This window comes from Bombina bombina, chromosome 6 (assembly GCF_027579735.1).
Source record: "Bombina bombina isolate aBomBom1 chromosome 6, aBomBom1.pri, whole genome shotgun sequence".
Taxonomy (NCBI): Eukaryota; Metazoa; Chordata; class Amphibia; order Anura; family Bombinatoridae; genus Bombina; species Bombina bombina.
Genome location: NC_069504.1, coordinates 265,355,719 through 265,381,287, shown reverse-complemented (window position 1 = coordinate 265,381,287; position 25,569 = coordinate 265,355,719). Strand labels below are relative to the sequence as shown.

At 41.9% G+C, this 25,569-nt stretch overlaps 1 protein-coding gene across 2 annotated transcripts in view; it reads right to left on the bottom strand.

Moving 5' to 3' along the window:
- MDM1 (Mdm1 nuclear protein) overlaps window positions 1–25,569 on the bottom strand; it is a 245,355-nt gene that overhangs the window by 8,753 nt on the left and 211,033 nt on the right. For both annotated transcript variants that reach the window (XM_053716829.1, XM_053716830.1), the window contains one exon: window positions 10,995–11,229. In XM_053716829.1, the coding sequence (XP_053572804.1) occupies window positions 10,995–11,229 (235 nt within the window). The remainder of the gene's footprint in view (window positions 1–10,994; window positions 11,230–25,569) is intronic.

The following is a 25,569-nucleotide window of genomic DNA, read 5'->3' as shown; positions in this document are numbered from 1 at the left end:
AGTACTGATTAATCTGTGTTAACCTTCAAACTACCTGATATCCTGTTGTCTAACTCTGCAAGTACTGACTATTCAGTATTAACCTTCAAACTGCCTGATAACCTGTTGCCAAACTCTGCAAGGACTGACTACACAGTGTTAACCCTCAAACTGTCTGATTACAAGTTACCTACTCCTGCATTATTAAATGTTTCTTGTTTTACCCTTCATTTGTCTGAGTATAAGTGGACTATCCCTGTTCTCCTGATTCTGTGGAAGACATTTCCTGAAACCAGTTCCTTACTCAGAAGTCTATTTGGCTGATATCTTGAATTACTTTGGACTCAGGCTAACTCTGCTCCATATCGTGAGTACATTGTTTTTTAGAGGTTGTCGTGGGGTCACGTCCTGGATTAAACTCAGAGTGCAAGGGTGTTGTTTAAGTTCGCCCTAGCATTTGGGTCTTCTTCTGAACCTTTCCTAACCTGACAGTATAAACGGGCCATAATATGGACCCTGATGAGTTATCCAGGGCTGTGGCTCTACAAGGGCAACTTCTGGGAAATCATTCTGCTCATTTGCAATCTTTGGATTCCAAGCTTGACCAGATTACTGCTCTGCTACATAACCTCTCCGCTCCTTCTCAAGCTACGGCAACTCCTGCTGCAGCTGCTACTAGCTCCAATGCTGTCTTTAACCCACCTCAACCTGTTGGGACAGTATATACCACGAATCCCACTTCCAGATAAATATGACGGTAATCCTAAAGAATGCCGTGGATTCCTTAATCAATGTCGTTTACACTTCAGAAACAATCCTCAAGTTTTTTCCAATTCTACTTCCAAAATCACCTTTATTATATCCCTCATGAAGGGTAAGGCTCTAGCCTTTGTGTCTCCTCTTTTAGAGAAGAATGATCCTTTACTACAGGATGTGGAATTATTTGTGTCCATGTTTTCTTCTGTTTTTGACAAGCCTGGGAGGTCTGCAGCTGCAGAGGCAGGATTGTTGGATCTGAGACAGGGATCCCTTTCGGTAGCTCAATATGCTATTGAATTCAGGACTTTAGCCGCATAAACTGATTGGAACCATGGAGCCTTACGGGCAGCCTTTCGCAAGGGACTTTGCGAACGCCTTAAGGATGAATTTGTATTTCGGGAACTCCCCGATTCATTGGAGGGTCTTATCAATTTGTGTATTACTCTTGACGCCCGGCATTCTGAACGTCTTCAGGAGAGAGATAGGAATCGGAGATCCTTTGTTAAATCTTCTTTTCGTCCTCCTATTCGAACCTCAAGTCTGTCTAATAATAATTCCCAATCCCCTGAGTCTGTGGAACCCATGGAAAGAGGAGCTATTAAATTGTCAGAAGCTCTTGGATTATGTCTGTATTGTGGTACCAAAGGACATTTACTGAAGGACTGTCCTATCCGGCCAGTAAAAGCCAAGGCTTAACTTTTAAAAGAGGGACATAGTTAAGCCGGAATCCCATGTCTTCCCTCAATTCTAAACTTTTTGTTCCTGTAACTATCACTTTTGGAAACACCAAGTTTCGAGCTCAAGCCCTCATTGACTCTGGAGCTGCTGGAGTTTTCATTCAAACTTTGCTGACTCTCTCAGGATTCCTCTTCAAGCCAAGAATTAAGGTAACCACTGTTAGTGGACAGCCTCTAGGTTCTGGTATCATACAAAATTCTACCATTCCTCTTCTTTTGTCTGTGGGCATACTTCATTGTGAAATTATTCGTTTTGACGTCATTACTTCTCCCCACATACCGTTGATTCTGGGGTTACCTTGGTTGCAGCTTCATGATCCAGTCTTCTCATGGTCTAAAGGAGAACTTATTATCTGGGGAACTACCTGTTTCAAACATTGCCTGCAAAATTCCTCAAAACCATCTTGTCCTGTCGTAGCTATGGTGGAAGTTCCTGATTCATTGCCTAATTACTATCATGCCTTTAGTGATGTGTTTTCTAAAAAGGAGGCTGAGACGTTACCTCCACACCGGATATTTGACTGTCCTATCGAATTGTGTTCAGGGGCTCCTCTACCTAAGGGAAGGACCTATCCCCTCTCTCGTCAAGAAAATGTCTCTCTTGAGGAATACATAAAGGACAACTTAGCCAGAGGATTTATTCGTCCATCCTTATCACCTGTGGGTGCGGGTTTTTTCTACATTGGGAAAAAAGATGGAGGTCTCCGTCCCTGTATCGATTATCGGGCCTTGAATCAGATTACTGTCAAAAACAGCTATCCTCTGCCGCTCATTCCTGAGTTATTTGATTGTCTTCAAGGTGCTTCTATTTTTTCCAAGTTAGATCTCCGTGGGGCCTACAATTTGGTCAGAATCCGTAAAGGAGACGAATGGAAGACGGCATTTAACACTAGATTTGGTCACTACGAGTATCTAGTAATGCCATTCGGATTGAGCAATGCACCAGCAGTATTTCAGCACTTTGTTAACGAAATCTTCAGAGATTATCTAAATCAATTTGTTATCATTTATCTCAATGACATTCTGATCTATTCCAAAACATTACAGGAACATGTACATCATGTAAGACTGGTACTTCAGAGGTTACGAGACAATTCCCTGTTCGCTAAATTGGAGAAATGCTCTTTTCATCAGAGTTCCATTCCCTTTTTGGGTTATATCATTTCAGAATCAGGTTTTGAGATGGATCCTGCTAAACTTTCGGCTATGAAGGACTGGCCCAGACCAACTACTCTCAAATCCCTGCAGAGGTTTCTTGGCTTTGCCAATTACTATAGAAAGTTTATTAAGAACTTTGCTGACATCACGTCTCCGCTCACTTCTCTTACTAAGAAAGGGCAAAATTGTAAGAACTGGTCCACTTCGGCAGTACAGGCTTTTGAAACGCTAAAATCAGCATTTTCTTCTGCACCTCTTCTCAGTCATCCAATTCCTGATCTCTAGTTTATTTTGGAGGTTGACGCTTCTTCTATAGCAGCTGGAGCTGTTCTCTCCCAACGTGATCCGACTACCAGCAAGATACATCCTGTGGTGTTCTTTTCGAAAAAATTCAATCCTGCCGAGTTAAATTATGATGTGGGCAATAAGGAGCTTTTGGCTATAAAATTAGCTTTGGATGAATGGAGGCATTGGTTAGAGGGTACCAGTCAACCTTTTTTCATTCTGACAGATCATAAGAATCTTTTGTACCTCCATACAGCTACTCGTCTCAATCCTCGTCAGGCTTGGTGGGCCTTGTTCTTCTCCAGGTTTAATTTTGTACTTTCCTATGTTCCTGGTTCAAAAAATTCCAAGGCAGATGCTTTATCTAGGCAGTTCCAATCTTCTGAGCCTTCTCCTTTGGATTCTTAACCTATACTACGTCCAGTCAAAGTTTTGGCTCAAGTATCCTCTTTTCCAGTACAGGCTTTACATGCTGCTCAAGTCCGGGTACCATCTTCTTGCAAACTACCTTCTGGTATCCTGTATGTACCCAAAGGATTACGTCTTAAGCTTCTACGTTGGGCTCACGACAACATTTCAGCAGGTCATCCTGGAGTAACCAATACTTTGTGGAAACTGAAGCAGCATGTTTGGTGGTCCACTATGAGGAGGGATGTTAAGGATTATATTGCTGCTTGTAGTTCTTGTGCTTCGAACAAACAATCTTCTCATCGACCGTTTGGTCTATTACACCCTCTTCCTATTCCTCATTACCCTTGGTCTCACTTATCCATGGACTTCGTTACAGATCTTCCTGTTTCTGCTGGAAATAAGACCATTTGGGTTCTCCAAGTCTGCTCACTTCATACCTCTTCCAGGCTTGCCTTCAGCTCAAAGACTTTCTGAACTCTTTGTTCTACATATATCTCGTTTACATGGTTTTCCCACTGACATAGTCTCAGATCGTGGAGTTAAATTTGTTTCCAAGTTTTGGAGGTCTTTTTGTAAGCACTTCGGAATCAACATATCTCTTTCTACTGCACATCATCCTCAATCCAACGGAGAGACTGAGCATGTAAATCAAGCCTTGGAATCTTTTCTTAGACATTATGTAGACCATCACCACTCCAACTGGTCTCAGTTATTGCCTTTGGCGGAATTAGCTCACAACTCACACTATAACGCCTCATTACAGACCTCTCCCTTTAAGGCAGCTTATGGTTTTGAACCTAGAACCTTTCCTATGATTACCAGTTCTACTGAAGTCCCTGGAGCAGATCGTATTGTGAAAAATCTCAGTAACCACTGGCAACTCATTCGTCAAACTCTACTTTCCTCTTCCTTAAGACACAAGAGATATGCTGATCGCAGAAGGTGTAAGGCTCCTTTACTTCGTACTGGAGACAGAGTATTTTTATCCACCAGATTCATACGTCTAAAACAACCTTGTACTAAGTTGGGTCCTAAGTACATTGGACCTTTTCGAATTGTTTCCAAAGCTTGTTCTTCTGCATACCGCCTGGCTTTACCCAAGACTCTCAAGATCCATGCAGTGTTTCATGTCTCCTTACTCAAGCCAGTCATCTACAACCGATACTCTATCAAGAGTAAACCACCTCCTCCACTTTTCGTAGAGGGAACTTCTGAGTTTGAAGTCAGCCAGATTTTGGATTCCAAGCTACGGGGCAATCGGCTGTACTACCTGGTCCATTGGAAGGGTTATCCTATCTTTGAACGATCTTGGGAACCAGCCTCTCATGTTCATGCTCCAGCTCTTGTCAAGTCTTTTCACAAGAAATACCCTGCCAGGCCCGGTTGGGTCCCCCGGAGGGGTCCTTGAGGAGGGGGCACTGTCACGCTAGGCTGGTGGGAAGCTCCGGCGGTCCTTTCTGTGTGCTTGATTGGCATGTAGTCTGAGCCACCCCTTCCTCATGATGTCACTACCAGGCTTTTTATTCCGGGCTTCGTGTTTCTTCAGTGCCCGTTTGTTTGTTCCTCTTAGTGGCTCCTGTGAGGACTTTGCTGTGGAAACTCTCTAACTGATGATTTTCTGTTGCCAAACTCTGCAAAGACTGACTATGCTGGGTTAACCCTCAATCTTCCTGATAACCTGTTGCCAAGCACTGCAAGTACTGTTTATTCTGTGAATCTCTCAAACTGCATGTTATCCTGTTGCCAAACTCTGCAAGTACTGTTTATTCAGTGTAAACTCTCAAACTGCATGATAACATGTTGCCAATATCTGCAAGTACTGATTAATCTGTGTTAACCTTCAAACTACCTCATATCCTGTTGTCTAACGCTGCAAGTACTGACTATTCAGTATTAACCCTCAAACTACCTGATAACCTGTTGCCAAACTCTGCAAGGACTGACTACACAGTGTTAACCCTCAAACTACCTGATATCCTGTTGTCTAACTCTGCAAGTACTGACTATTCAATATTAACCTTCAAACTGCCTGATAACCTGTTGCCAAACTCTGCAAGGACTGACTACACAGTGTTAACCCTCAAACTGCCTGATTACAAGTTACCTACTCGTGCATTATTAACTGTTTCTTGTTTTACCCTTCCTCTGTCTGAGTATAAGTGGACTATCCCTTCTCTCCTGATTCTGTGGAAGACATTTCCTGAAACAATTTCCTTACTCAGAAGTCTATTTGGCTGATATCTTGAATTACTTTGGACTCAGGCTAACTCTTCTCCATATTGTGAGTACATTGTTTTTTAGAGGTTGTCGTGGGGTCACGTCTTAGATTAAACTCAGAGTGCAAGGGTGTTGTTTAAGTTCGCCCTAGCATTTGGGTCTTCTTCTGGACATTTCCTAACCTGACAGGCGAATTGATTATTGATCTCGTTTGGATCCATGTCCTGACAAAAGTAAAAATATTTTTTATGGCCTGAAAATTATGTAATGACTCACTCAAGAATTAAATAATACAAGCTGATTTGTAAAACCAGATTTGTTGCTCTTGTATATATAAACCCAGAAAACAATATTAGAGTAATTGGGTAAAATAGAATGAGCAAATTACTAAGATATTAGTAATGACTGCTATGTTTGGATTTGCATATTGAATAAACACAAGTTATGCAGTTAAACAATGTTAGATATTCACAGAGAAATTGCTACTGATAATATTTGTATAGCTCCATTAGAAAAGGACTGGCAATTAATGTATCTGATATGAGAGAAGATACAATACGAAAAGTCTAAGTTTATATGTCCCAGGAGGTAAACATACTTGTGTATTAAAATGCTGCAGGCTGTTAATGAGAAATACACAGAAATGACCAATGCAACACTTGCAAAGCAGGTTCAATAGATTAAGGAGAGTAAATATGTGTGCTTCAAAAGTTATACAAACACAGATTCAGTTGTAAAGTCACAAATGGAGAAAATGAGAAATGTCTTTGAAATAACACTTTATCTCTCAGGTGACTCGTTAAACTTAAAATATGATCCTGTGGGGAGAGGAAGTGTGAGAGAGTGCCTTAATTAAAATCCCAAGCTTGTTTTGTGTAACAAAGCAGGCAAGGCAGTGAGCAGACTGTGGATCCGGAGGAGGAGCTGAACTTCTGGTAACTTGAGTTCCGAAGAAGCGGTAGTTGAAAGGGGGAAAGCACAGAGCCTTGATTGTAAAAAGAGAGGATGATGATAAATACTCATCTGGAATAACAGGAAAGGTTTTCGAGGTCCGTAGGTTAGATGAAACAGCTGTGTGAATGAAGAACAGGCAGACAAGATGAAATGATTGTTAACACAAGCCAGATGACCTGAGGAGAAAAGTGAGACTCACACAGAACACCTGCATGAATGATCTTTAATTTTCAGGCAACAAACCCAGTAGGAAGGTTGTTTAAATAGCAATAGGAAGTTAATAGGAGGAAATATACCTTAAAGTTATAGCACACATAGGCTCAAAAGGAGGAGCTTGGAAAACTCTTAACACCAGGTGAAAATTCCAAGGAGGAGAAATAGGCTTAATACGAACGAAATCCTGAACAAAAACAATGAACTTTATGAAGATTAGCAATATTTCTGTGAAACAATACAGAAAGGGCAGAAATCTTTCCCTTTAAAGAATTGACAGATAAACCCTTATCTAAACCATTCTGCAAAAAATTAAGAATCCTAGGAATTCAAAAAGAATGTCAGAGAAAACCATGATCTATGCACCAGGAAATGTAAGTTTTCCAAACCTAGTGATAAATCTTCATAGACACAGGTTTACGAGCCTCTATAAGAGTCTCAATAACAGAGTCTGAAAAACCTGTTTCAGAACTAGGCGTTCAATTTCCATGCCATCAAGTTGAGAGACTTTAGATCCAGATGGAAGAAGGGACCTTAAGACAAAAGGTCTGGCTGAAGAGGAAGAGGCAGAGTAGGATAACTGGACATCACACAGGGTTTGGTTGCATACCAAACCTTGCGTAACCATGCTGGGGCAATCAGGATTACAAAGGATTTCTCCTGCTTTAGCTTGCTTTATCTTGGAAATTACTCTGGGAAAAAGAACCAGAGGTGGGAAAAGATAAGCAGGCTTGAATGGCCAAGAGAACAGCTCTCTAGGAGCAGAAGGTGGCGCTGTACAGATAATAGTGAAAAATAAAAAACAAAAGGAAAAAAAGACCAAAATGGTAGGTAATAGTATAAGCACAAATGGCACAGCCAAAAAAGGAAACAACAAAATATAATAAATGAATGACATAAAATAAAACAAAAAATCACAGATTGAAAGGATAAATATTCAGTCCATAAAGCATACAATATAGTTCATCATAGGACAAGACAAGTGCACAAACAAATGTCAATCCGTTCTTTAAAAACTGTCCTGCAAAGAGAACGCAGGCAGGGATCTTTAATCCCAAATGACAGCAGGACAAGGATGCTCCTCTTCTTAACCCCTAAAGGTAATGATCAGATGTTCCTGCAGAAAAAGCAAACAAAAAGGGCGCCTCCTGTATGTATCAGTAGTTCAAAGGGGTATTCCTATTGTGGTAGTTGTGTTCAGGGTACTCGCATTTGGTAGCACCACTTAGTTGTGCTTGTAGAAGCAGACTGAAGGATTATAGTGCTTCAGCTCACTATTCTCCAGCAAACTGAAACTCCAATGGGTTGTATATCAAAGGTAGCCAAAACAGGGACCAAATGCAACGGCTTGACAGGAAAGAGCTGTCAAGCTGAGAAACAAGTTGCATTTGTGGGTCTATATGACCTTTTTATCTATTTTACCTTTTTGTGTATTAAATATATATTCACCTTTAACAAACCGTTTGGTTCCTGTTTTGGCTATCTTCAATATACAACCCATTGGAGTTCTAGTTTCCTAGAGAATTGTGAGCTAAAGCACTATAATCCTTCAGTCTGCTTCTACAAGTCACCTCAGAAGTGTAGTGAATGCTTCCAGGTGTAATTAAAACCGATCCAATCAGAATCCAATGAAGGGTTTTTTTCTGCTGTGCTGTTCAGTGTTTATTATTCACCTGAGGAAGCAGTCCATGTGTAGACTGGGAAATGCGTTGTGAACTTTTTAATGTTTTAAGCTTTTATTAAAGTCTATTGTATTTAGACACTCAACAGCACGTCTTTGTTTATGCTTACTAATCCCATTTGGCATTTGACGATATTGTTATCCCTATCTGTGTGCTAGCAGTTTGCTGTAATCAATTCAAGTGCACCTGTGCTTGTGGCCGGGATAATTTCTGAGACACAGCGGAAGCGGATACGCCTGTGAGAGCTTTCTGAACAGCTTGTGATAGTTCAGCACGCCTATGTGGCACTTTTTAAGTGCTTTGAGGAGTGTGAGTATAATGTGATTACTCTTGTACATACCCCTCCCGCATCTAAATGATATTGCACCATTGTGGCGCCTTCTCTTTTTGTTCTTCTTTGCTACCACAGTTCTTTTGGCTCCTGCCCTGTTGGAGTTTGGAGAAGCAAGCAGCCACCTAGAGACACCGTCCATCAGTCTGACACTTTGGGGACTTTGTTCTGATCTCTACCCTTTATGTTCCCGGCTTTTGCCGTCTGTTATTTCTAATACCGGTAACTTTTGAAATAATACGTTTCTTTATACATATATTTTTGTATTTTTTGTATGTTTTGATCACAGTGATTCACAAATATATTTACTTTTCATAACACAGTATTACCAGAGTATTATCACTGATTTTTGGCACTAGGAGGCGCATTCAGTTTTTTTGTAATTCACATACTAGCTGTGAACGGTGTGAAAACAGGCAAATAAATAATCCCTCCTTTGCGTAGTATAGACAGGCAGAGAACAGACTATATTTCCTGCATTGGAAGTAAACAATTAAAATGGTAAAACTTAGGCCAGGACTGCCAAGTTGCGCTGGAGGACAGAAAAGTAAACAGTTTGCAAAGCATACAATGGTATCTTGGAAAAGCAAAATCAGGATGCCTGCCACCTAGTGGGACTAACCCGGCAAACAATTCCAGTTTGGTCCATTATAAGTAGCAACAGTGCAAGCAACACAGATAGAAACTCACATTTAACATACATGTAAAAGATAGAATAGTTTATAAATGAGTCTGACAGAAGAAAAGAAGAATTAACATATAGTAGTATCAAAGTACCGCAATTATAATCCACTTTAGGACTACGCAAGCAATGCAAAACATTGAGCAGCATAAAATTCCACCATACAGTAAGAGCTCCAAAAATTACAGTAAAGAGACTAAGCCATCAGGAAAATATAAAAAAAATCCCCTGCTCTGTGGTATAGGACTAGATATTACCCCCTCCGGTATCCGGAATACAATGTGAAGGAAGCTTCTGTTGCGCACAATAGCCACCACACAGTAACAGGAAGCGACAACTGCAGAGAGGTGCAAAAATGTTTGCACTCTGTCAACTCCTGCCTCCGTCATTACGATCATCTACCGGCCTTTTTATTGTTGTGTTGATTGATCATGGAGTGCTTAAAATGACGGTTCAGAGCAGAGCCCGAAAGTTAAAAGGGCTGCAACCTAAAAAAAATTACACATACCTCTCAAATAAATAAAGGCTAAAAAGTAATATACCCACAATGTTTTAATTGTCTATTACTGTCTTCCACTTTCAGCATGTCACTAGTGGGCAACTGTACGTGTGCCCTAGAGCTTAGATATGCGAAACCTTAAAATTGAACCTATTGCGCTATAAGGCTATATTCCAGCACTAAGCCAACAAAACAAACAAACATATGTGAGAATAAAAGTGCACATAATTATGACAGTCTGAGATAGCTGCTAATATGTGTCAAGATGCTGAGATCTAGCTATAATGTACCTAACTGTTTGTACATGATAATAGCAGGTGAGCTGTGTGAGACAAGCAGGTACTTACCCAGCAATCTCCCCTCCACTGCTCTTACCCAACTGGTAGTCCTGAGGATACAGAAGAGAGCCCATCCTGTACTCTAACTAACAGTAGAGGATATACTAAGGGAGTACATCTCATAGCCAGACAGGAGGAGGCAAAGTAACTTTCCAGTGACATCTGTGACAGGCTGTTCTCTTTCAGAAACTATCCATTGAGGGAAAAATTAGGATTAATATCCCTGTAAATCTTTAACAAATCATGAGAATCTCTATCTTCCCCTGCTCCTAGCCTAGGCAAAGAAAATACTGAGAGGGTCGGAGAAGTAGGAGGGATTATAAATCTCTGGTGTAGGGTGTCTGCCTCCTTCTGGTGGCCAAGTGATGAATTCCCAACAGTAATGAATCATTGTGGACTCTCACAAATCCTCTTCTGGTTTCTTCAACAGTGCGTCACAGGCTCGCTTTCTAATCACAGCGCACCAGATTGCGCCTTGAACTACATGTAACGTGCTCCCGTGCTGGGTTAAGCTGTCGGTGATTTTCCCAGTGCAAAACGAAGTGACTGATTGCACTGTGATTAGACAGCGCACTCATGAAACAGTGTTTAATAAACTAGAAGAGATTGGTGAGTAAGGTAAAGTAAATACATGTTTGGGGGGGTTAAATCTTTTTTTTTTTTTTTTTTTTGCAGGTGTCACTAGGTTAATTTTAACATTGACTGGCCCTTTAATACAATCAAATCGTCAAATGATTTCAGTATTCTACCATTATGCTGGAACTCTGGATGCCTTAACGCTCCATGAATACGGCAAGTTGGACTCCGCTGTGGTGATGTAGAAAGAAAAGACTTCTGTACAGGGGATCTGGTGGCTGGATCTGAGGCAACTGCAGTTGGTTTACTGTAATTCTGTCTATTTGGCCACAGATCGTCTCTCAGAGGTAAAAGATCCACTGTTTTCATACCAGCAACAGGTGGGGACTGAGCGGATTGCTTCTCATCCTGGAATGAAAAAAACAGAATTTATGTTTACCTGATAAATTACTTTCTCCAACGGTGTGTCCGGTCCACGGCGTCATCCTTACTTGTGGGATATTCTCTTCCCCAACAGGAAATGGCAAAGAGCCCAGCAAAGCTGGTCACATGATCCCTCCTAGGCTCCGCCTTCCCCAGTCATTCGACCGACGTAAAGGAGGAATATTTGCATAGGAGAAATCATATGATACCGTGGTGACTGTAGTTAGAGAAAATAAATCATCAGACCTGATTAAAAAACCAGGGCGGGCCGTGAACCGGACACACCGTTGGAGAAAGTAATTTATCAGGTAAACATAAATTCTGTTTTCTCCAACATAGGTGTGTCCGGTCCACGGCGTCATCCTTACTTGTGGGAACCAATACCAAAGCTTTAGGACACGGATGATGGGAGGGAGCAAATCAGGTCACCTAGATGGAAGGCACCACGGCTTGCAAAACCTTTCTCCCAAAAATAGCCTCAGAAGAAGCAAAAGTATCAAATTTGTAAAATTTGGTAAAAGTGTGCAGTGAAGACCAAGTCGCTGCCTTACATATCTGATCAACAGAAGCCTCGTTCTTGAAGGCCCATGTGGAAGCCACGGCCCTAGTGGAATGAGCTGTGATTCTTTCAGGAGGCTGCCGTCCGGCAGTCTCATAAGCAAATCTGATGATGCTTTTAAGCCAAAAAGACAGAGAGGTAGAAGTTGCTTTTTGACCTCTCCTTTTACCAGAATAAACAACAAACAAGGAAGATGTTTGTCTGAAATCCTTTGTAGCCTCTAAATAGAATTTTAGAGCACGAACTACATCCAAATTGTGCAACAAACGTTCCTTCTTTGAAACTGGATTCGGACACAAAGAAGGCACGACTATCTCCTGGTTAATATTTTTGTTAGAAACAACTTTCGGAAGAAAACCAGGTTTAGTACGCAAAACCACCTTATCTGCATGGAACACCAGATAAGGAGGAGAACACTGCAGAGCAGATAACTCTGAAACTCTTCTAGCAGAAGAAATTGCAACCAAAAACAAAACTTTCCAAGATAATAACTTGATATCAACGGAATGTAGGGGTTCAAACGGAACCCCCTGAAGAACTGAAAGAACTAAATTGAGACTCCAAGGAGGAGTCAAAGGTTTGTAAACAGGCTTGATTCTAACCAGAGCCTGAACAAAAGCTTGAACATCTGGCACAGCCGCCAGCTTTTTGTGAAGTAAAACAGATAAAGCAGAAATCTGTCCCTTCGAAGAACTTACAGATAATCCTTTCTCCAAACCTTCTTGAAGAAAGGATAGAATCTTAGGAATTTTTATCTTGTTCCATGGGAATCCTTTAGATTCACACCAACAGATATATTTTTTCCATATTTTATGGTAGATTTTTCTAGTTACAGGCTTTCTGGCCTGAACAAGAGTATCAATGACAGAATCTGAGAACCCTCGCTTTGATAAAATCAAGCGTTCAATCTCCAAGCAGTCAGTTGGAGTGAGGCCAGATTCGGATGTTCGAACGGACCTTGAACAAGAAGGTCCTGTCTCAAAGGTAGCTTCCATGGTGGAGCCGATGACATATTCACCAGATCTGCATACCAAGTCCTGCGTGGCCACGCAGGAGCTATCAAGATCACCGATACCCTCTCCTGTTTGATCCTGGCTACCAGCCTGGGAATGAGAGGAAACGGTGGGAACACATAAGCTAGGTTGAAGCTCCAAGGTGCTACTAGTGCATCCACTAGAGTCGCCTTGGGATCCCTGGATCTGGACCCGTAGCAAGGAACCTTGAAGTTCTGACGAGACGCCATCAGATCCATGTCTGGAATGCCCCACAATTGAATTATTTGGGCAAAGATTTCCGGATGGAGTTCCCACTCCCCCGGATGAAATGTCTGACGACTCAGAAAATCTGCTTCCCAATTTTCCACTCCTGGGATGTGGATTGCAGACAAGTGGCAGGAGTGAGTCTCCGCCCATTAAATTATTTTGGTCACTTCTTCCATCGCCAGGGAACTCCTTGTTCCCCCCTGATGGTTGATATACGCAACAGTCGTCATGTTGTCTGATTGAAACCGTATGAATTTGGCCTTTGCTAGCTGAGGCCAAGCCTTGAGAGCATTGAATATCGCTCTCAGTTCCAGAATATTTATCGGGAGAAGAGATTCTTCCCGAGACCAAAGACCCTGAGCTTTCAGGGGTTCCCAGACCGCGCCCCAGCCCACCAGACTGGCGTCGGTCGTGACAATGACCCACTCTGGTCTGCGGAAGCTCATCCCTTGTGACAGGTTGTCCAGGGTCAGCCACCAACGGAGTGAATCTCTGGTCCTCTGATCTACTTGTATCGTCGGAGACAAGTCTGTATAATCCCCATTCCACTGACTGAGCATGCACAGTTGTAATGGTCTTAGATGAATTTGCGCAAAAGGAACTATGTCCATTGCCGCGACCATCAAACCTATTACTTCCATGCACTGCGCTATGGAAGGAAGAAGAACAGAATGAAGTACTTGACAAGAGCTTAGAAGTTTTGATTTTCTGGCCTCTGTCAGAAAAATCCTCATTTCTAAGGAGTCTATTATTGTTCCCAAGAAGGGAACTCTTGTTGACAGAGATAGAGAACTTTTTTCTACGTTCACTTTCCACCCGTGAGATCTGAGAAAGGCCAGGACAATGTCCGTATGAGCCTTTGCTTGTGGTAGAGACGACGCTTGAATCAGTATGTCGTCCAAATAAGGTACTACTGCAATGCCCCTTGGTCTTAGCACCGCTAGAAGGGACCCTAGTACCTTTGTGAAAATTCTTGGAGCAGTGGCTAATCCGAATGGAAGTGCCACAAACTGGTAATGCTTGTCCAGAAAGGCGAACCTTAGGAACCGATGATGTTCCTTGTGGATAGGAATATGTAGATACGCATCCTTTAAATCCACCGTGGTCATGAATTGACCTTCCTGGATGGTAGGAAGAATTGTCCGAATGGTTTCCATTTTGAACGATGGAACCTTGAGAAATTTGTTTAGGATCTTGAGATCTAAGATTGGTCTGAATGTTCCCTCTTTTTTGGGAACTATGAGCAGATTGGAGTAGAATCCCATCCCTTGTTCTCCTAATGGAACCGGATGAATCACTCCCATTTTTAACAGGTCTTCTACACAATGTAAGAATGCCTGTCTTTTTATGTGGTCTGAAGACAATTGAGACCTGTGGAACCTCCCCCTTGGGGGTAGCTCCTTGAATTCCAGAAGATAACCTTGGGAGACTATTTCTAGCGCCCAAGGATCCATAACATCTCTTGCCCAAGCCTGAGCGAAGAGAGAAAGTCTGCCCCCCACCAGATCCGGTCCCGGATCGGGGGCCAACATCTCATGCTGTCTTGGTAGCAGTGGCAGGTTTCTTAGCCTGCTTACCTTTGTTCCAGCCTTGCATTGGCCTCCAGGCTGGCTTGGTTTGAGAAGTATTACCCTCTTGCTTAGAGGATGTAGAACTTGAGGCTGGTCCGTTTCTGCGAAAGGGACGAAAATTTGGTTTATTTTTAGCCTTAAAAGACCTATCCTGAGGAAGGGCGTGGCCCTTACCCCCAGTGATATCTGAAATAATCTCTTTCAAGTCAGGGCCAAACAGCGTTTTCCCCTTGAAAGGTATGTTAAGCAATTTGTTCTTGGAAGACGCATCCGCTGACCAAGATTTTAGCCAAAGCGCTCTGCGCGCCACAATAGCAAACCCTGAATTTTTCGCCGCTAATCTAGCTAATTGCAAAGTGGCGTCTAAAGTAAAAGAGTTAGCCAATTTAAGAGCGTGAACTCTGTCCATAATCTCCTCATAAGAAGAATCTTTATTGAGCGACTTTTCTAGTTCATCGAACCAGAAACACGCTGCTGTAGTGACAGGAACAATGCATGAAATTGGTTGTAGAAGGTAACCTTGCTGAACAAACATCTTTTTAAGCAAACCCTCTAATTTTTTATCCATAGGATCTTTGAAAGCACAACTATCTTCTATAGGGATAGTAGTGCGTTTGTTTAGAGTAGAAACCGCCCCCTCGACCTTGGGGACTGTCTGCCATAAGTCCTTTCTGGGGTCGACCATAGGAAACAATTTCTTAAATATAGGGGGAGGGACAAAAGGTATGCCGGGTCTTTCCCATTCTTTGTTTACAATGTCCGCCACCCGCTTGGGTATAGGAAAAGCTTCGGGGGGCCCCGGGACCTCTAGGAACTTGTCCATCTTACATAATTTCTCTGGAATGACCAAATTGTCACAATCATCCAGAGTAGACAACACCTCCTTAAGCAGAGCGCGGAGATGTTCCAATTTAAATTTGAATGTAATCACATCAGGTTCAGCTTGTTGAGAAATTTTCCCTGAATCTGAAATTTCTCCCTCAGACAAAACCTCCCTGGCCCCCTCAGACTGGTGTAGGGGCATGTCAGAACCATTATCATCAGCGTCCTCATGCTCTTCAGTATTTTCTAAAACAGAGCAGTCGCGCTTTCGCTGATAAGTGGGCATTTTGGCTAAAATGTTTTTGATAGAATTATCCATTACAGCCGTTAATTGTTGCATAGTAAGGAGTATTGGCGCACTAGATGTACTAGGGGCCTCCTGTGTGGGCAAGACTGGCGTAGACGAAGGAGGGGATGATGCAGTACCATGCTTACTCCCCTCACTTGAGGAATCATCTTGGGCATCATTTTCTCTAAATTGTTTGTCACATACATCACATCTATTTAAATGAGAAGGAACCTTGGCTTCCTCACATACAGAACATAGTCTATCTGATAGTTCAGACATGTTAAACAGGCATAAACTTGATAACAAAGTACAAAAAACGTTTTAAAATAAAACCGTTACTGTCACTTTAAATTTTAAACTGAACACACTTTATTACTGAATATGTGAAAAAGTATGAAGGAATTGTTCAAAATTCACCAAAATTTCACCACAGTGTCTTAAAGCCTTAAAAGTATTGCACACCAAATTTGAAAGCTTTAACTCTTAAAATAACGGAACTGGAGCCGTTTTTATATTTAACCCCTATACAGTCCCTGGTATCTGCTTTGCTGAGACCCAACCAAGCCCAGAGGGGAATACGATACCAAATGACGCCTTCAGAAAGCTTTTTCTATGTATCTGAGCTCCTCACACATGCATCTGCATGCCTTGCTTCCCAAAAACAACTGCGCATTAGTGGCGCGAAAATGAGGCTCTGCCTATGATTAGAGAAGGCCCCCAGTGAAAAAGGTGTCCAATACAGTGCCTGCCGTTTCTTTAACATAATTCCCAAGAATAAAATAACTCCTCAAAGCTATAAACTATTAAAAATGCTTATAAATCAATCGTTTTAGCCCAGAAAAATGTCTACCAGTCTTTAAAGCCCTTGTGAAGCCCTTTATTCTTATTTAATAAAAATGGCTTACCGGATCCCATAGGGAAAATGACAGCTTCCAGCATTACCAAGTCTTGTTAGAAATGTGTCATACCTCAAGCAGCAAAAGTCTGCTCACTGTTTCCCCCAACTGAAGTTAATTCCTCTCAACAGTCCTGTGTGGAAACAGCCATCGATTTTAGTAACGGTTGCTAAAATCATTTTCCTCTTACAAACAGAAATCTTCATCTCTTTTCTGTTTCAGAGTAAATAGTACATACCAGCACTATTTTAAAATAACAAACTCTTGATTGAAGAATAAAAACTACATTTAAACACCAAAAAACTCTAAGCCATCTCCGTGGAGATGTTGCCTGTGCAACGGCAAAGAGAATGACTGGGGAAGGCGGAGCCTAGGAGGGATCATGTGACCAGCTTTGCTGGGCTCTTTGCCATTTCCTGTTGGGGAAGAGAATATCCCACAAGTAAGGATGACGCCGTGGACCGGACACACCTATGTTGGAGAAATTATAGGCAATGTAGAATAATTGTAACAGAATTTAGTAAAATGAATAAAGGGGAGCACTTTAAAGGTCAAACTCAACCGACAATTTAAAGGTCACTAAACTAAAAAAAAAAATAATTCAGTCAGAGCATGCAGTTTCTTTTTAACAATAAAAAAAACGATTAATATGTACACAATTTCTGAGGCACAAGCTCCTACTGAGCATGTGAAAGAATTCACAATACATGCGCATCTGCGTTTGTTATTGGCTAATGGATGTCACATGATACAGGGATGGTGAAAATGAAATTACAGTACCTTTGAAAATTCAGAAACGAAATCTACTACTGATCTGAAATTCAGAGTGTTATTGCATTGTCTTTCTATAGACATTTGTTAATTATGCAGTTCTACTGTATTAAGTAGTCCTTTAATGATGTTATCTCGGTACTATGATTCAGATCAAGTATACATTTTTAAATAATTTTGTATTTTACTTCTATTATCAGATGTGCTTTATGCTCTTATTATCCTCTGTTGAAGGAGCAGAAATGCAGCACTGGTAGCTAGCTGAACACACAGGGTGAGCCAATGGTAATAGGCATATATGCAAATTAGATAACAAAGGAAAATTAGAAAGTTGATTAAAATTGCATGGCCTACATGAACCATGAAAGTTTAATTTTGACTTTGCTGTCCCTTTAGCATGCCAATTATTATCCAATGATTAATTATGATCAACCCCCATATGTATAATGCTGCATAGGGAACTATTTTAAAGCATGTGTTAAAGGGACAGTCTACTTGAACATTTTTGTTGTTTAAAAAGATAGATAATCCCTTTATTACCCATTCCCCAGTTTTGCATAACCAACAATGTTATACTAATATACTTTTTACCTCTGTGATTACCTTGGGCGAGATTACATAACGGCGTAAGTTTCAGCGCAACTGCTGAAACTCCCTTTGCCTGTAAATTCCCCTCGCACATTGGGTGAATCACATAAACCGCGTCGGCAGATGATATACTGCCGTAAGTCAAACAAACCAGCGACGTTCAGAAATGTGCGGAAATACACATATCGGGCGTAGCGAGCGACTTACGGCAGTATATGATCTGCTGGCGCCTAAGTAGAAAACAAAAAAAGTTTAAATCGCACGTAAAAATCTAATCCATCCTCCAACATTGCAACTACTAATAAAAGTATTAACCCCTAAACCACCAATCCTCCACATCGCAATCTACCTGATAAATGTATTAACCTCTAATCCGCCAACCCCTCACATCGCAATCTACCTAATAAAGTTATTAATTCCGAATCTGCCAACCCCCACAACACAAAGTACCTAATTACAATATTAACCCCTAATCCGCCAACCCCCCACAACGCAAAGTACCTAATTACCTATTAACCCCTAATCCGCCAACCCCCCACATCGCAAAGTACCTAATTACTTATTAACCCCTAATCCGCTAACCCCCCACATCGCAATCTACCTAATTACACTATTAACCCCTAATCCACCAACCCCCCCACAACGCAAAGTATTAATCTAATAACTAAGCCACCTAACCTAACACCCCCTAAATTAACCCCAATTAAAATACAATTACCTAAAATAAAAAAACACTACCTAATAAATTATTTTAAAATTACCAAAAATAAAAAATCCTATCTTTACACTTCGCCGCCTGGATGAAGACTTTTCTCCGCCTGGAAAAAACACAATTTATGCTTACCTGATAAATTTATTTATCTTGTGGTGTATCCAGTCCACGGATCATCCATTACTTGTGGGATATTATACTTCCCAACAGGAAGCTGCAAGAGGATCACCCACAGCAGAACTGTCTATATAGCTCCTCCCCTAACTGCCCACCCCCAGTCATTCGACCGAAGACAAGCAAGAGAAAGGAGAAACTATAGGGTGCAGTGGTGACTGTAGTTTAAAAAAAAAAATACATGCCTTAAAATGACAGTGCGGGCCGTGGACTGGATACACCACAAGAGAAATAAATTTATCAGGTAAGCATAAATTGTGTTTTCTCTTGTAAGGTGTATCCAGTCCACGGATCATCCATTACTTGTGGGATACCAATACCAAAGCTATAGGACACGGATGAAGGGAGGGACAAGGCAGGCGCTTAAACGGAAGGCACCACTGCCTGTAAGACCTTTCTCCCAAAAATAGCCTCCGAAGAAGCGAAAGTATCAAATTTATAGAATTTAGAAAAAGTATGAAGAGAAGACCAAGTCGCCGCCTTACAAATCTGTTCAACAGAAGCCTCATTCTTAAAAGCCCATGTGGAAGCTACCGCTCTAGTAGAATGAGCTGTAATTCTTTCAGGAGGCTGCTGGCCAGCAGTCTCATAAGCTAAGCGTATTATACTCCTTAGCCAAAAAGAAAGAGAAGTTGCCGAAGCCTTTTGGCCTCTCCTCTGTCCAGAATAGACAACAAACAATGCAGATGTTTGACGAAAATCTTTAGTAGCTTGTAAATAAAACTTTAAAGCACGAACCATGTCAAGATTGTTTAAAAGACGTTCCTTCTTAGAAGAAGGATTAGGACACAGTGACGGTACAACAATCTCCTGATTGATATTTTTATTAGATACCACCTTAGGTAGAAACCCAGGTTTGGTACATAACACTACCTTATCTGCATGGAAAATGAGATAAGGGGAATCACATTGTAAAGCAGATAACTCCGAAACTCTGCGAGCCGAGGAGATAGCTACTAAAAACAGAACTTTCCAAGATAAGAGCTTAATATCTATGGAATGCAAAGGTTCAAACGGAACCCCTTGAAGAACCTTAAGAACTAAATTTAAACTCCAGGTGCTATCAAAATTACAGATGCTCTCTCCTGCTTGATCTTGGCAATCAGACGAGGGAGCAGAGGAAACGGTGGAAACACATAAGCTAGGTTGAAGGACCAAGGCGCTGCTAAAGCATCTATCAGTGCTGCCTTGGGATCCCTGGACCTGGATCCGTAAAGAGGAAGCTTTGCGTTCTGACGAGACGCCATGAGATCCAGTTCTGGTTTGCCCCAAAGTTGAATCAACTGTGCAAATACCTCCGGATGGAGCTCCCACTCCCCCGGATGAAAAGTCTGTTGACTTAGAAAATCCGCCTCCCAGTTCTCTACTCCTGGGATATGGATAGCTGATAGATGGCAAGAGTGAAACTGCCCATAGAATTATCTTTGAAACCTCCAACATTGCTAGGGAACTCCTTGTTCCCCCTTGACGGTTGATGTAAGCTACAGTCGTGATGTTGTCCGACTGAAATCTGATGAACCTGACCGCAGCAAGCTGGGGCCAAGTCTGAAGCACGTTGAATATCGCTCTTAGTTCCAGAATGTTTATCGGAAGGAGGGCCTCCTCCGGAGTCCATGATCCCTGAGCCTTCAGGGAGTTCCAGACTGCACCCCAACCCAGAAGGCTGGCATCTGTTGTTACTATTGTCCAATCTGGCCTGCGGAAGGTCATACCCTTGGACAGATGGACCCGAGATAGCCACCAGAGAAGAGAATCCCTGGTCTCTTGATCCAGATTTAGTAGAGGGGACAAATCTGTGTAATCCCCATTCCACTGACTGAGCATGCAGAGTTGCAGCGGTCTGAGATGTAGACGGGCAAACGGTACTATGTCCATTGCCGCTACCATTAAGCCGATTACTTCCATACACTGAGCCACCGAAGGGCGAGAAGTAGAATAAAGAACACTGCAGGAATTTAGAAGTTTTGACAACCTGGCCTCTGTCAGGTAAATCTTCATTTTTACAGAATCTATCAGAGTTCCCAGGAAGGAAAATCTTGTAAGAGGGGATAAAGAACTCTTTTCTTCGTTCACTTTCCACCCCTGAGACCTCAGGAATGCCAGAACAATGTCCGTATGGGTCTTGGCAATTTGAAAATTCGACGCCTGTATCAGAATGTCGTCTAGGTAAGGGGCTACTGCTATACCCCGCGGCCTTAGGACCGCCAAGAGTGACCCCAGAACCTTTGTAAAGATTCTTGGTGCCGTGGCTAACCCAAAGGGAAGAGCCACAAACTGGTAATGCCTGTCTAGAAAGGCGAACCTGAGAAACCGATGATGCTCTCTGTGTATCGGAATGTGAAGATAAGCATCCTTTAAATCCACGGTAGTCATATACTGACCCTCTTGGATCATAGGAAGGATGGTTCGAATAGTCTCCATCTTGAAGGATGGAACTCTGAGAAATTTGTTTAGAATCTTGAGATCTAAGATTGGTCTGAAGGTTCCCTCTTTCTTGGGAACCACAAACAGATTTGAATAGAAGCCTTGCCCCTGTTCCTCCTTTGGAACTGGGTGGATCACTCCCATAGCTAGGAGGTCTTGAACACAATGTAAGGATGCCACTCTCTTTATCTGGTTTGCACATAATTGTGAGATGTGAAATCTTCCTTTTGGGGAAGAAGCTTTGAATTCCAGAAGGTATCCCTGAGACACAATTTCCAACGCCCAGGGATCCTGGACATCTCTTGCCCAAGCCTGGGCGAAGAGAGAACGTCTGCCCCCTACCAGATCCGTTACCGGATTGGGGGCTGATCCTTCATGCTGTCTTAGAGGCAGCAGCAGGCTTCTTGGCCTGCTTTCCTTTGTTCCAAGCCTGGTTAGGTCTCCAGACCGGCTTGGACTGGGCAAAATTTCCCTCCTGTTTTGTATTAGAGGAAGTTGAAGCTGCACCACTCTTGAAATTTCGAAAGGCACGAAAATTAGGCTGTTTGGTCCTTAATTTGCTGGACCTATCCTGAGGAAGGGCGTGACCTTTTCCTCCAGTAATATCAGAAATGATCTCCTTCAGCCCAGGCCCAAATAGGGTCTGCCCCTTGAAGGGAATGTTGAGAAGCTTAGACTTTGAAGTAACGTCAGCTGACCAGGATTTAAGCCATAGCGCCCTACGCGCCTGAATAGAAAAACCCGAGTTCTTAGCCGTTAGTTTGGTTAAATGAACAACGGCATCAGAAACAAATGAATTGGCTAGCTTAAGAGCTATAAGCTTGTCAAGGATATCATCCAATGGGGTTTCTACCTGTAGAGCCTCTTCGAGAGACTCAAACCAGAAGGCCGCAGCAGCAGTGACAGGGGCAATGCATGCAAGGGGCTGGAGAATAAACCCTTGCTGAATAAAGATCTTTTTATGAGAACTCTCTAATTTTTTGTCCATTGGATCTAGAAAAGCACAACTGTCCTTGACAGGGATAGTGGTACGCTTAGCTAGAGTAGAAACTGCTCCCTACACCTTAGGGACCGTCTGCCATAAGTCCTGTGTAGCGGCGTCTATAGGAAACATCTTCTTAAAAATAGGAGGGGGAGAGAACGGTACACCTGGCCTATCCCATTCCTTAGTAATAATTTCAGAAAACCTTTTAGGGATTGGAAAAACATCAGTGTAAGTAGGTACTGCATAGTATTTATCCAATCTACATAATTTCTCTCGGACTACAATAGTGTCACAGTCATCCAGAGCTGCTAAAACCTCCCTGAGCAATACGCGGAGGTGTTCAAGCTTAACTTTAAATGTAGACATATCAGAATCAGAGTGAAGTATCTTCCCTGAATCAGAAAAATCACCCACAGATTGAAGCTCCCCTGCTTCAGCTTCAGTATAATGTGAAGGTGTATCAGACCTAGCTACTAAAGCGTCAGAGAGCTCTGTATTTATTCTATTCCCAGAGCTGTCTCGCTTTCCTTGCAATCCTGGCAGTTTAGATAATACCTCTGTAAGGGTATGATTCATACGCAATGTGCGCGCTAGAAGTACTAGGCGTCCCCTGAGCAGGATTTATAGAATCTGACACGTGGGGAGAGTTAGCCGGCATAACTTCCCCCTTGTCAATTTCTTCTGGTGATAAATTTTTAAAAGCCAGAATATGGTCTTTATAATCTATAGTAAAATCAGTGCATTTGGTACACATTCTAAGAGGGGGTTCCACAATGGCTTCTAAACATAATGAACAATGAGTTTCCTCTATGTCAGACATGTTTAAACAGACTAGTAATGAGACCAGCAAGCTTGGAAAACACTTTAATAACTGTGAACAAGCAAAAAATAAAAACGGTACTGTGCCTTTAAGAGAAAAAAACAAACACAGAAACTGCTAAAACAGTGAAAAAAGCAGTAAATCTTACGAAATTTTTACAGTGTGTATAATAGGCTAAAAGAGCATTGCACCCACTTGCAAATGGATGATTAACCCCTTAGTTTAAAAAACGGATAAAAAAACCGATATAAACGTTTTTTAAACAGTCACAACAAACTGCCACAGCTCTGCTGTGGCCCTACCTGCCCATACAACGACTTTGGAAGGCACAAAATCCCTTTAGAGAGGTCCTAAATGTTCAGGGGACTCCTTCAGGGAAGCTGGATGTCTCAAGCTGCAAAAATGAAAATAGGCCCCTCCCAACCTGAACTCACAGTGAGAGGGCCTTAAAAAACTATCCCTAGGAAAATCTAGACAGCCATGTGGAAAAAACTGGGCCCCAGAATAAAGTTTTATTACCAATATGTAAAAAACATTCATACACTTCAAGCAAACGTTATATCAATTCAGTAATGTGAGTAAATAATAAAAATATTACCCTTTACAGCAAGCATGATACCAGTCGTTATTAAATCACTGTAATCAGGCTTACCTTAAAATAAATCCGGTATTGTCAGCATTTTCTAGCATATTCATTTCTCTAGAAAAATTTAAAACTGCACATACCTCAGAGCAGGAGACCCTGCACGCCATTCCCCCAGCTGAAGTTACCCATCTCTTCAGTTATGTGTGAGAACAGCAATGGATCTTAGTTACAACCTGCTAAAATCATCAAAAACCACAGGCAGACTCTTCTTCAATTCTGCCTGAGGCTAAAATAGTACAACTCCGGTACCATTTGAAAATAACAAACTTTTGATTGAAGATAAACTACATTAATTCACCACATCTCTCTATGCTACTTCCATTGTCGAGAGCTGCAAGAGAATGACTGGGGGTGGGCAGTTAGGGGAGGAGCTATATAGACAGCTCTGCTGTGGGTGATCATCTTGCAGCTTCCTGTTGGGAAGGAGAGTATCCCACAAGTAATGGATGATCCGTGGACTGGATACACCTTACAAGAGAAAGATGGATGTCCGGACATCAGGAATGGTGAGTACATTTTTTGGGGTTAGTGTTAGGTGTTTTTTTTTTTTGGGGGGGGGGGGGTATTTTTGTTTGTTTTTTAGATTAGGGATTTTTTTTATTTCCATGGGCACTAAAAGAGCTGATTGCCCTTTTAAGGGCAATGCCCATACATTTTTTTTTTATTTTCAGAGTAGTTTATTTTTTAGTTAGGTCTTTTTTATTTTGGGGGGTGAGGTGGGTGGGGGGTTGTATTGTTAGTGGGGGACTTTGTAATTTTTTTGGGGGAAAGAGCTGTTTTCTTTAAGGCTCTTTTAAGGGCTATTAGTAGTTTATTGTTAGATTAGGGGGTGTTGGTTGGCAGTTTAGATGTTAATACTTTTATTAGATACTTTGCATTGTGGGGGGTTGACAGATTAGGGGTTAAAAACTTTATAAGGTCATTTGCAATGTGGGGGTTGGCAGATTAGGGGTTAATATATTTAAAGTGAATGTAAATTTTGATGCTAAAGTGCCCGGTTTTAAAAAATTCGATTAAAAACAGGGGCACTTTAATTCATCAAAATTTACATTTCATTCGTGTTGTGAAAAAATACTTACCTTTTAAACTTGACAGCCGCTCCAGCTTCCCCCGGTCGTCGCAAGCCATTTCTGATGTCAGAAATGATGGATCGCTCATCCTCCAATAACGGCTCCCCCCGGTGGAATCAGTGTCTGATTCGACGCCATGATTGGAGGAACCCGGATTCCTCATTTTAGACCCAGGAAGAGACTTTGCGACGGGCGGAGGAAGCTAGAGCGGCTGTCAAGATTAAAAGGTATTTTTTCACAACACAAGTGAAATGTAAATTTTTATTCATCAAAGTGCCCCTGTTTTTAATCAAATTTTTAAAAACCGGGCACTTTAGCATCAAAATTTACATTCACTTTAATAGGTAGATTGTGTTGTGGGGGTTGGTGGTTTAGAGGTTAATACATTTAATTAGTTATTTTATGGTGGGGGGATGGCGGATTAGGGGTGGATATTGCACATGCGTTAGGTTTGCTAAGGCTACTAGGGAGTTACGGTACTTTCATAGTCAGCGCAAGGCTTGCTTCACCTGCCTATGTGTGGCGAGGTGAATATGGAGTAAAATGTCTCCATTATCGGTGCGTAAGTCCTTGCGCTAAATATGTGATACCGACGTCTGTTCTATGTTCGTTTATGGAAGTAAAAACAGCAGGCGACAGGTGAAATATACGCGCCAAACTCGTATGCAGCTTTTACGCCCGCTGCCGCATATGTATCTAAGCCTCAGCAGTCTGCCCCCTTATTTCAGTTCTTTTG